This window comes from Felis catus, chromosome C1, assembly GCF_018350175.1.
Source record: "Felis catus isolate Fca126 chromosome C1, F.catus_Fca126_mat1.0, whole genome shotgun sequence".
Classification (NCBI taxonomy): domain Eukaryota; kingdom Metazoa; phylum Chordata; class Mammalia; order Carnivora; family Felidae; genus Felis; species Felis catus.
In genome coordinates, this window is record NC_058375.1 from 53,393,721 (window position 1) to 53,406,696 (window position 12,976).

The following is a 12,976-nucleotide window of genomic DNA, read 5'->3' on the forward strand; positions in this document are numbered from 1 at the left end:
TAGTAATCAAGGGAATACAAGTTAAGATCACAGTGAGGTACAATTATATCCACGAAATTGACAAGTATCTGGTAACACCAAGCATTGTAGGGATATGTATTAGCAGGACTTTCACATCCTCCTGATGGAATATAGACTGGTACAGCCATTCCAGCAAACAAATTGGCACTTTCATACAAAGATGATCATTTGCATATGTGCAGCCCAGGAATTTCATTTCTTCAGAAACTTGTACACGAGCACTAGGAAATATATAAAATTTATAAGAATGTGGTAGTAATTTACTTTTATTTTAATTTATTTTATTTTTAATTACATCCAAGTTAGCATATAGTGCAATAATGATTTCAGGAGTAGATTCCAGTGATTCTTCCCCTATGTATAACACCCAGTGTTCATCCCAACAAGTGTCCTCCTTAATGCCCCTGACACATTTAGCGCATCCCCCCTCCCACCCACAGCACCTCCAGCAACGCTCTGTTCTCTGTATTTAAGAGTCTCTTATGGTTTGTCCCCCTCCCTGTTTTTATTTTATTTTTGTTTCCCTTCCCTTATGTTCATCTGTTTTGTATCTTAAATTCCACATATGAGTGAAGTCATACGAATGATGTATTTCGCTTAGCATGATACACTCTAGATCCATCCATGTTGTTGCAAATGGCAAGATTTCATTCTTTTAGATTGCCAAATAATACTCCATTGTATATATATACCACATCTTTATCCATTCATCTGTTGATGGACATTTTGGGCTCTTTCCATACTTTGGCCATTGTCGATAGTGCTGCTATAAACATTGGGGTACATGTGCCCCTTCAAAACAGCACACCTGTATCCCTTGGATATATACCTAGTAGTGCAACTGCTAGGTCATAGGGTAGTTCTATTTTTAACTTTTGAGAAACCTCCATACTGTTTTCCAGAGTGGCTGCACCAGTTTGCACTCCCACCAGCAGTGCAAAAGAGATCATCTTTCTGCACGTCCTCACCAACATCTGCTGTTTTTTTCTTATTATTTAATTTTTTTTTACTGTTTATTTTTGAGAGGGAGCATGAGTGGGGAAGAGAGAGGGAGACACAGAATCTGAAGCAGGCTCCAGGCTCTGAGCTGTCAGCACAGAGCCTGATGCAAAGCTCGAACTCAAGAACCATGAGGTCATGTCCTGAGCCAAAGTTGGACACTTAACCGACTGAGCCACCCAGGTGCCGTGGTAGTAATTTTTTAAAAATATGTAAGTAGCAAAACAACAACTTAGAAAGCAAATATTCATTGATAGAAAAATAGTCCTAGAATGGAATATCAAACAGTAGTGAATAAATGAATGGCCAGGTGGAACATGAGTGAATTTTTGGAACATATTATTGAGTATAAAAAGCAAGGCACACAGGGCACCTGGCTGGCTCAGTCAGTAGAGCGTCTGACTCTTGATCTCAGGGTTGTAAGTTTGGACCTCAAGTTGGGCATGGAGCTTACTTAAAAAAAAAAAAAGCAAAGCACACACACACAAAAGCAAGGCACAGAAAACTAAAAGCATCACAATACCATTTCTCTAAAGCTCAGAAACAAGTAAAACAGCATATTGTTTGGAGATGCATACCTAAGTGAGCAACTCCAGCCATAGGGGAAGGGTGGGATGAGCCTAGCAAATGAATGCAAAAGTCAGTGGAACAGTGTTGCTAATGTTCTCTTAGGTTTGGTGGTGAGTTCCTGGATGCTTATTTCATTATTATGCCTCATAACTTAATATGTGTTACAGATAATCTCTTTATAATATCAAATCACTTAAAATTTTAAAGGCAAATTAGCAAAAATGTTTCCTTTTTTATTCCAAAAAAGTAGAATTTGAAATCTGTGAAGGCCTTTCTTAGGGAAAAAAAAAAAATTAATGAAAGTAAGTCTGAGAAGGGTTTAGAAGGTGATGTGATTCATGTTTAAAATGTTTTTTTTTTTTTAACGTTTATTTATTTTTGAGACAGAGACAGACAGAACATGAACAAGGGAGGAGCAGAGAGAGAGGGAGACACAGAATCTGAAACAGGCTCCAGGCTCTGAGCTGTCAGCACAGAGCCCAACGCGGGGCTCGAACTCACGGACCGTGAGATCATGACCTGAGCCGAAGTTGGACGCTTAACCGACCGAGCCACTCAGGCGCCCCACGTGATTCATGTTTAATATGAAGCCTGGGTTGGGGCGCCTGGGTGGCTCAGTGAGTTAAATGCCCAACTTTGGCCCAGGTCATGATCTCGTGGTTGATGAGTTCGAGCCCCACAATGGGCTCTCTGCTGTCAGCACAGAGCCCACTTTGGATCCCCTGAACCCCCTCTCTGTACCCCTTCCCCACTCATACTCTCTCTTTCTCAAAAATAAACATTAAAAAAAAAAAAACCTAAGGCTGGGTTTCCTTAAGGCTATCAATTCTCTCCCCAGGAAATATTTCATATGTGCAAAACTTTCATTTAATTCCAGAGAGTGATAATGAACGTGGCCTGGAGATAGGTTACTAAAGCTGTTTAATGCTATCAATTTTGATGAACTTATCTTACTGTAAGTAATTTGTAACTGATATTCCTGGTTAGAAGACAAAATGTTTTCATCAAAGGTGCTACTTCATTCCTTAAAATTAACTTATAAGTTAACAGAAATGTCATAAAGCTATTAGAATAGGGAGATACAATTTCAGTTGTTTGGGTTCTGTGCTTCTGTAGAGCATAGTGGAATTTAGGCAAATGGTTGTTAGGGCTCTCTTTCAGGTTTTAAGTTTTTAATTTGGCCAGTTTACCAAGGCTTAAATTGAGGGGTGACCCACTTTTGCCTGGGTCAAAACAACCAGGGCATGGAGAAAAATAATCGTTTTTTTTTTTCTTTACAAGAAGCCTTGTAAGGTTTCCCAGCTGGCAAAATCTGTATGCCACATCTGATACATAGAAAAGTTACAATTTTAAATAGAGGTATTTTAACAATAAAAACTTTAAGTTGCAAAATGCATCTTTGAATATTTAAGATCTCTCTCAGGTAATTCAGCTGAATGAGGAACATAACGTGTCATTTGTTTACAGATAGTTGATAATGTGAAGAGCAGTGTCATGTTTTCTTAATCTGGCGCTCGACAGCTGTTAACTACTGAAAGGAGAGATGAAAGTCTGTGACTAAAAGCGTACCACCTTCTATATTAAGTATTAGCTGATTGGCAAGATGTGTGTGCTATGCTATTGAGAGAATTACACTTTCTTAATGAATACACTATATGTTTTTTTTAAGTCCGAGAAAACATTACAGTTTACAAGATAAAAAATTACCATAGTAATATACGTATATTGATCATACTACTACATAACTCATCAAACCATATTTCACAAAATTGTTAGTATATGTACTTTAAAATATATCTAATTTTGACTTACTAATAAAGAATACTAAATTATCAACTTTACTTTCTTTTCTTTCTTACCATAGGTGATTATCTTTTCTTCACCTAACATTATGTTTTTATATTTTGCCTGTTATGTCACTCTTCCCCCGCCCCCCCCCCCCACTTACATTGTGTTAAAGGGGAAAATATGTCTCAATTTGTAACTGCCCACATATTTATTTTCTGTTTCCATATGATCTCTTACTAGGGCACTAATGATATTGTTTTTGTAATTCTTAGTGGTAGTATACTATTTTTAATTAATTTTAGAAGGAATATGGTAGTGTTGTGTAGAGGTTAAGGTTGTAGTCCCTGGAACCAGACTGATGGGTGAATCTCCACTCAGCAAGTTACTAAGTATGACTTTGGCAAGTTACTTGATTTTTCTCTGCTCTGGTTTCCTGGTTTGTTTTTTTTTTAATTTTTTTTTTTAACGTTTATTCATTTTTGAGACAGAGAGAGACAGAGCATGAATGGGGGAAGGTCTGAGAGAGAGGGAGACACAGAATCTGAAACAGGCACCAGGCTCTGAGCTGTCAGCACAGAGCCCGATGCGGGGCTCGAACTCACGGACCGCGAGATCATGACCTGAGCCGAAGTCGGACGCCCAACCGACTGAGCCACCCAGGCGCCCCTCCTGGTTTTTAATAAAAGGAGTGAGGTACCCTTGCTCTGGTACCTAAGTAAAAGCTAAATGAATATTAGCTATAATAATGGCAATAATAAGAATTATTATCATTGAGTAAATTCGCTTCTATTGTGAACTCAACATACCGGCACTTGTGTATGTTTAATTTATTTATGTGCAATATAGAGCAGGTTGGCTGTAACCCTCCATCCAGGATCAGAATGTCCACCTACATGATAGTCCAGTTCCTTTAAAAAATAATAATTGCATCTGTTGTGTATTATTAGTAAACTTTCAAGGCCAAATATCAATTCAATGACAAAATAATTATTTTCAGTTTAGTGTATGTTTGATTGCCTAGCGTATGCAAAGCAGTACAGGTACTATACAAATCTATGAAATACAGTTCCCATACTCAAGTATTATCAATTTAACAGGAGGATTGGGAATATAAATTTGCTTTTTCAGGACCCCAGCTGGGTGAAAGTCATACCAGAAGAAGCAAGTTCAGACTGGATTGATAATGGAAACAGAATGAACTGGAAAGCCAGTTTCAACATCTTGGGGAGCCAAGTGGAAATAAATTGAACCACACGTGTACCTTGTGGTGGTTATTGTTTCATACCCAGGGATCGCTAGGTTTGCAGTCTAACTGTATTTATTCTCTAGGCTGGTACTACAGCATCTACAAGTGTATTACTTGTTAAAAACTCAGTATGTGATATACAAAGAGAAATGTTTAATATTATTTCTATAAGACAGGCATTAAAAAAGTATGATCATTGTTAGTGTAGAGGTGAGAGAAGTCATGTCCTGTGGGAAAGAATTGGAGAAAACTTCATGAAAGAATATTTGAACTGGGATTTCAAAGGATGCATGTGGTTTTTTTTTTTTTTAATTTTTTTTTTTCAACGTTTATTTATTTTTGGGACAGAGAGAGACAGAGCATGAACGGGGGAGGGGCAGAGAGAGAGGGAGACACAGAATCGGAAACAGGCTCCAGGCTCTGAGCCATCAGCCCAGAGCCTGACGCGGGGCTCGAACTCACGGACCGCGAGATCGTGACCTGGCTGAAGTCGGACGCTTAACCGACTGCGCCACCCAGGCGCCCCAAAGGATGCATGTGGTTTCAGATGAAGTTTACAAGTATTGATATCTTTGTCCCATGCAAGGTCAAGGTATCCGCATGAGCAGAGATTCAGAATGAGGGCTGTGCATGGCATCCTCATGAGGTAGTGCTCATAGAGTAGAAACAGGATCTGTGTGCAGATCCTGTACTGGGAGATACAGTTGGAGAGGTAGGTTGATGTCATATTTGGTGGGCCTGGAATGCCTTTAATTTAAATAATGGAGATCTGTGGAAGGTGTTGTACATGGCAGATGGTGGTGGTAGTAATGATTGGCTAATACAGCTGGATTATCCACTAATTGCATTCATGTGTTTATTTGAACTCGTGTTTTGTCTCTTTCAGGAAGTTCATGATTTATTACAAGACTATGAGTTAAAGTATTGTTATGTGGACAGAAATAAGAGAACAGGTAAGATTTCACTTTTAAGCATCTGGTTTCACTTTGATTCTAAATGTGGGCATTATTAATGTATCTATGTATCTTACTAGAAACATTCATTTTTATAAAGAATGTCCTAATACGTTGTGGTGTTATAGTAAATTTTTGTAGGCTTTGTATTGTTTATTTTTTAATTGCAGTATAATTAACATGCAATGTTATATTAGTTTCAGATGTACAACATATTTTTTTTAGGTGTACGACATATTGATTGCACAATTCTATACATTACTCAGTGATTACCACAGTAAGTGTAGTCACCATCTGTAACCATACATGATTACAGTATTATGGACCGTGTTCCCTATGCTGTACTTTTCATCTCCGTCACTTATTTCATAGCTAGAAGTTTGTACCTCTTAATTCCCTTTATATATTTCACTCACCACTCCCCCATGTCCCCTCAGGCAACCACCAGTTTGTTCCCTGTATTTAAGAGTTTTTTTTTTTTATTAAAGCACATTCAATGCACAACACGGGGCTCAAACTCATGACCCTGATATCAAGTTGCATGCTCCATCACCTGAGCCATTCAGGTGCCCCCCCCCCATTTGTTTTTGTTTATTCATTTGTTTTTTTAGATTCCACATATTAGTGAAATCATTTGGTATTTACCTTTCTGTCTCTGATTTGTTTCACTTAGCAATATACCCTCTAGGTCTGTTCATGTGGTTGCAAATGACAAGATCTCATTCTTTTTTATGGCTGAGTAATATTCTGTTATATGTGTGTATATATACATGTGTGTGTGCATATATATGTATATATATACACACACCATATCTTCTCTATGCATTCATCTATTAATGGACATTTGGATTGCTTCCATATCTTTGTTGTAAATAATGTTGCAGCAAACATGTATCTTTTCAAATTAATGTTTTCATTTTTTTTTGGGTAAATACTCAGTGGTGGAATTACTGTATCATATGGTATTTCTATTTTCAATGTTTTGAGGAACCCCCATACTACTATCCACAGTGGCTGCACTAATTTACATTCCTATTAACAGTGCACAAGGGTTCCCTTTTCTCATCCTCATCAACACTTAGTTCTTGTCGTTTTGATACTAACCATTGCGACTGGTGTGAGGCAATATCTCATGATTTTGATTTGCATTTCTCTGCTGATGAGTGATGTTGAGCATCTTTTCATGTATCTGTTGGCCATCTGTATGTCTTCTTTGGAAAAACGTCTATTCAGGCCCTTTGCCCATTTTTAAGAAATGTTTGTTTATTTATTTTGAGAGTGAGAGTAGGAGAGAGAGAGAATGCCAGGTAGGCAGAGAGAGAGAATGCCAAGCAGACTCCATGCTATCAGCACAGAGCCTGCCACAGGGCTTGATCTCACAAACTGTGAGGTCATGACCTGAGCTGAAATCAAGAGTCAAATGCTTAACCAACTGAACCACCCAGGCACTGCCCATTACTGCCCATTTTTTAATCACATTGTTTTTTGGTGTTGATTTGTATATGTTTATTGTTTTGGGTATCAGTCCTTTGTCAGATACATCATTTGCAAATATCTTCTTACAATCATTAGGTTGTCTTTTTGTTCTGTTGATGATTTCCTTGGCCAAGCAAATTAGTGTAGTCTCAATAGTTTATTTTTGCTTTTGTTTCCTTTGCCTAAGGAAACATACCTATAAATATGTTATTAAGGGTGATGTCCAAGAGATCACTGCCTTTTTTTTTTTTTGCAACCATTAGGAGTTTTACAGTTTCAGGTCTCACATTTAAGTCTTTAGTTCATTGTAAGTTTATTTTGTGTATGGTGTAAGAAGGTGCAGTTTCATTCTTTTGAATGTGGCTGTACAATTTTCCCAGCACCATTTATCGAAAAGACTGTCTTCCCCATTGTATATTCTTGCCTACTTTGTTATAGATTAATTGACCATATAGGTATGGGCTTATTTGTGGGCCCTCTGTTTCATTGATCTATGTGTCTGTTTTTCTGCCAGTACCATCCTGTTTTGATTACTACAGCTTTGTAGTAGATCTTGAAAGCTAGGATTGTAACACTTTGAGCTTGATTCTTCTTTCTCAAGATTGCTTTGGCTTCTTGAGGTTCTTTGTGGTTCCATATAAATTTTAGGATTATTTGTTCAGGTTCTGTGAAAAATGTTGTTGGTATTTTGTTAGAGATTGCATTAAATCTATAGATTGCTTTGAGTAGTGTAGACATTTTGACAGTATTGGCTCTTCCAATACAGGAGCATGGAATATCTTTCCATTTGTTTGTGTTATCTTCAATTTATTTCATCAATGTCATAGCTTTCAGAGTACAGGTCTTTTACCTCCTTGGTTAAATTTATTCCTAGGCATTTTATTCTTTTTAGTACAATTATAAATGAGATTGTTTTCTTACTTTCTCTTTCTGCTATTTAATTATTAGTGTCCAGAAAGGCAACTATTTTCTGTGTATTAATTTTGTATCCTGCAGCTTTGCTGCATTCATTTATTCTAATAGTTTTTGGTCAAATCTTTCGGGTTTTCTACGTATAGTATCATACCATCTACAAATAGTGACAGTTTAACTTCTTCCTTACCAATTTGGATGACTTTTACTTCTTATTTAATTTCTGTGGCTAGGTCTTCTGTACTATGTTAAATAAGAGTGGACATCCTTGTCTTGTTTCTGGTCTTAGATAAAAAGCTTTCAGTTTTTTACCATTGAGTATGATGTTAGCTGTGTGTTTTTCATGAATGATCTTTATTTAGGTTAAGGTATGTATCCCCTAAACACACTTTGTTGAGAGAGGTTATCATCAATTCATGTTGAATTTTGTCAGATGCTTTTTCTGCATCTATTGAGATGATTGTATGACTTCTTTGTTTTGTTAATGTGGTTTATCCTTGTTGATTGATTTGTGAATATGTGAACCTGCTTGTCTCCTTGGAATAAATCCCACTTGATCCAAGTGAATGATCCTTTCAATGTATTGCCGAATGCAGCTTGCTAATATTTTGTTGAGGATTTTTGCACATGTTCACCAGGAATATTTGTCTGTGATTTTCTTTTTTTTGTAGTGTCTCTGTTTTTTTGTTTGTTTGTTTGTTTGTTTTTAAATCAGGGTAATACTGGCCTCATAGAATGTATTTGGAAGCTTTCCTTCCTCTTCTATTTTTGGAATAGTTTCAGGAGAATCAGTATTTTTGCTTAAATGAAAGGTCGAATTCACTTGTGAGGCAATCTGGTCCTGGACTTCTGTTTGTGTGAAGTTTCTCATTATCAGTTCAACTTTGTTACTAGTAATTGGTCTGTTCAGATTTTCTATCTCTTCCTGATTCAGTTTTGGAAGATGGTATGTTTCTAGAAATTTACCCATTTTTTCTAGTTTGTTCTGTCTATTGCCAAAATTTTTTGTGGTATTCTCTTACAATCTTTTGTATTTCTGTGGTGTCAGTTGTTAATTCCCCTTTTATCTCTGATATTTATTTGTATCCTCTCTTTTTTTCTTGATGAGTCTGGCTAAAGGTTTATCAATTTTGTTGATCTTTTATCTCTTGGTTTCATTGATCTTTTCTGTTGTTTTTTTTTTACTAATTTATTTTGGCTCTGATCTTAATATCTTCTTCCTTTCCTGGCTTTGGGCTTTGTTTCTTCTTCCTTTTCTAATTCCTTTAGGTGTTAGGTTAGACTGTTGGAGATTTTTCTTGTTTCTTGAGGTAGGCCTGTATCCCTATAAATTTCCCTCTTAGAACTGCTTTTGCTGTGTCCCAGAGATTTTGGAACATTGTGTTTTTATTTTCATTTGTCTTCAAGTATTTTTAATTTCATCTTTAATTTCTTCATTGAAGAAATCCAGTGGCTGTTTAGTAGCATGTGGTTTAGCTTCCACCTTTGTGTTTTTTTCCACTTTTTTTTCTTGTGATTGATTTCTAGTTTTATACCATTGTGATCAGAAAAGATACAGGATTTAAATTTTATTAAATTTATTGAAACTTGTCCATATCCTGTCATATGATTATCCTGGAGAATGTTCCTTGTGAACTTGAAAAGAATGTGTGTTCTATTGATTTGGAGTGGAATATTCTGTATATATCTGTTAAGTCCATCTGCCCTAATATGTCGTTCAAAGACACTGTTTCATGATTGATTTTCTGCCTGAATGATCTCTTCATTGATGTAAGTGGGGTGTTAAAGTCCCCTACTATTATTGTATTACTGTCAATTTCTTGCTTTCTGTCAATATTTGCTTTATGTATTTAGGTGCTTCAATATGAAAGAAAATTTTTAAGACTTTATAAAATTTTGCATTAGACATAGTTGGAAAAAATAAAGTCTGTATGAAAATCAAAAACAAAACAGAACATTGTAGTATCTTACAGTGGAACTCCTGATATAATTCCTGTACTTTGATTTGAGTCACTGGTCATGAAATTAGGTTAGTGGTTGGTATCAGCCTAAAAAACACAATGAAATAGAATAGAAAATATCAGAGTGCATTGCATAGGGCAGGAGTTTCAGTTACTAATACTTTTGTTTCAGAAATATTTGAAGTGTGTGTGTGTGTTTATTGAGTCACAGACCAAAAATATATTCCTTACTGTGGGTCATAGTCAAAAAAGTTTGCAAACACTGGCTTAGACAAAACTTTAATTCATTTTGTTATCTTCTAGCTTTTGTTACCTTACTGAATGGGGAACAAGCCCAGAATGCAATTCAGATGTTCCATCAATATTCTTTTCGAGGAAAGGACTTAATTGTTCAGCTCCAGCCAACAGATGCTTTGCTGTGTATTACCAACTTACCCACTTCTTTTACATTAGAAGAGTTTGAAGAACTTGTTCGTGCTTATGGAAATATCGAGAGATGTTTTCTAGTCTACAGTGAGGTTACTGGCCATTCCAAAGGCTATGGATTTGTGGAATACATGAAAAAGGACTTTGCTGCAAAGGCTAGATTGGAGTTATTGGGTAAACAATTGGGAGCATCAGCTCTGTTTGCACAATGGATGGATGTTAATCTATTGGCTGCAGAGCTAATTCATTCTAAGTGCCTTTGTATAGATAAACTCCCTAGTGACTACAGGGATTCAGAGGAGCTGTTGCAATTTTTTTCCAGTATACATAAACCTGTGTTTTGCCAGGTATGTATTTTTCAGGTATCATTTGAAATATTTGAAAATATCTGCCTCTGTATCTATTGTATATGCACTCACAATTTATTATGCATATGTGAATATCACAGTGGATAATCTAATTCTTCTTTAGTCTATAATGAAGACTTTAAGTTCATGGTAAATTTTAAATCAATTCCCATTGTGTGTGGGTCAACCTATAGTATTATATAGTTAAGTATGTCTTAGCAAACCCATCACTTGCTCATTCACCTCATTCCATCCATGTGTCTAGCCTTTCATTCATTGATCCATTCATCTATCCAAGTTTTACTTATTATCTTCTCCGCACCAGACACTATATTGCTAAAAGTTAGAAATAGAATAGAAACGTACTCTCTCAATACCTTACAATTTTGCAGAAGGTACTGACAAGCAAATAATGATAAATCCTGTATAAAGAGTGATGTAATTATTGGAAGATAGAAAAGTATTATGAGGTTTAAAAAGAATGTATAATTCTGTCCTAATGGGATCATGGTGAGACATTTAGAGAAGATCTTGAAAACTGACAACACTGGTACGAATTTTCATGTAATATATCAGTAAGATTAAATATATTCTACTAAACATAGATATGAACTATAAGATCCTTCCCTTATAGGCGTTTGATAGCAACTAATGAACTCTTTTTCTCTCTTGCTTTTCTTAATTTCTTCCTTCTCTCTTCTCTCCTTCTCTCTCATGCTTCTTTTCTTCTTAACCCCTGTTCTCCACCCCCACCACCCCACTGGTTTTCTTTAATCATATATTTGTTGAGTCTCTACTGTTACAGTGGGAGACTAGGAGTTATGGTCACTCACACACACACACATACATATACATAACCATAGTATATTTAAATAATATATATAGCTAACTACATAACTATATATAATATTTATAATTATAATTATATATCTGTGTATATATTATATATATTATATATAATATATATATGTATTATATATTATATATATATAAATGCCTACCTTATTTTTTCATTTCTACCCCTCCAATCCCAATATAAACATCAAAGAAACCATCTAAGAGCTTCATAAAATTAGAAAGTTTTGTGACAAAGCTTTTGTCAGTCTTTGCTCAGTTATTGAAAAGTGATTTCTCTAATCCATATACTATTTTTGAATACTAAAAATTGTATAGTGATATTCTAAGGTCATATATAATTCTTTGTAGCTGTCGTTGAGGCCTTTGAGGCAAATGTGAGGGGGAAAGCTGTTTATCACAAATTGTATTTGAATTATGAATCCCAGAATTGGAAGGTACCTGAGAGGTTCTTTAATCCAGCTTGCCATTGGTAGAAAAGTGTTTGTTACACTATTTGCAAGTGGCCATTTAGCTTCTGTTAAAGTACTTCAAAATAATGGAAAATTAACTAGATGGGGAGTCAGACTAATACATGTTTGAGTGGCTCTCCTATTGAACTAAAAAAAACTCTAAAACTATTGATGCTGTGGACTTAGAGGATTTTGTCTTTTGGAAGAATTAAAATGGTATTGTAATTTATATAGGCATGAAAGTTACCATAATGAACCAGGAATAATAAGTATTTGAAACGTTTTCAAAAGATTGATAAAATAACTTTATGATGCCTTTAGCAGTGGATCTGCGATGTTCAGATTCTTGCTTGGTAGGTAGACATGGACTACGTTGAACATAGTCTCTTACTTTGTAATCAAGGGACACCAAAGACAGTGACGGCTTTTACAAATCTTGATTTTAATATCTGGTTTGGATTAGAAGAGGAACGGGGTTGTAGGAGAGATGTTTAGAAGAGGTATATGTTTTCCCTTTCTCCCATGTAATTGGAAAAAGTTTCATGGAAGAAGTTTCATGAGGAAAGTTTTAAAAGGAAGGAAGAATGTGAAGGAAAGATAGAAATTTGGTCTCACTGTATAGTTAGAAAGTAAAACTTCAAAAATAAGAGAAAAGAAACTAAAAAGGACTAAAATGATTTAATTGTAATATTAACCTATGAGATGCCAAATCCAAACAAGTATCATAGATGTGTCTTCTTAAAGACATACCATGCTGAATTTTATCACATTTACCACTTTATAGAGTGAATGTGTTTAAGATAATTCAGACATGTTCAAAACTTAGAAACTTTTTAGTGTCTTATTTTGTTCTTATTTTTGCTCTTTGTACCAGTCTTTACAGATCCAGGACTTTAGTATCTTCCTTTACACTCTTACAGGTGGGTGACTGGAAATAAATCTAGTTCTGCATTGTAGGAGTTTGTTTAGG

General features: G+C 35.6%; 1 protein-coding gene across 2 annotated transcripts in view; it reads left to right on the forward strand.

The window, feature by feature from the left end:
- RAVER2 (ribonucleoprotein, PTB binding 2) overlaps nt 1–12,976 on the forward strand; it is a 92,140-nt gene that overhangs the window by 15,388 nt on the left and 63,776 nt on the right. For both annotated transcript variants that reach the window (XM_023258780.2, XM_023258781.2), the window contains exons 2-3: nt 5,511–5,577; nt 10,230–10,699. In XM_023258780.2, the coding sequence (XP_023114548.2) occupies nt 5,511–5,577; nt 10,230–10,699 (537 nt within the window). The remainder of the gene's footprint in view (nt 1–5,510; nt 5,578–10,229; nt 10,700–12,976) is intronic.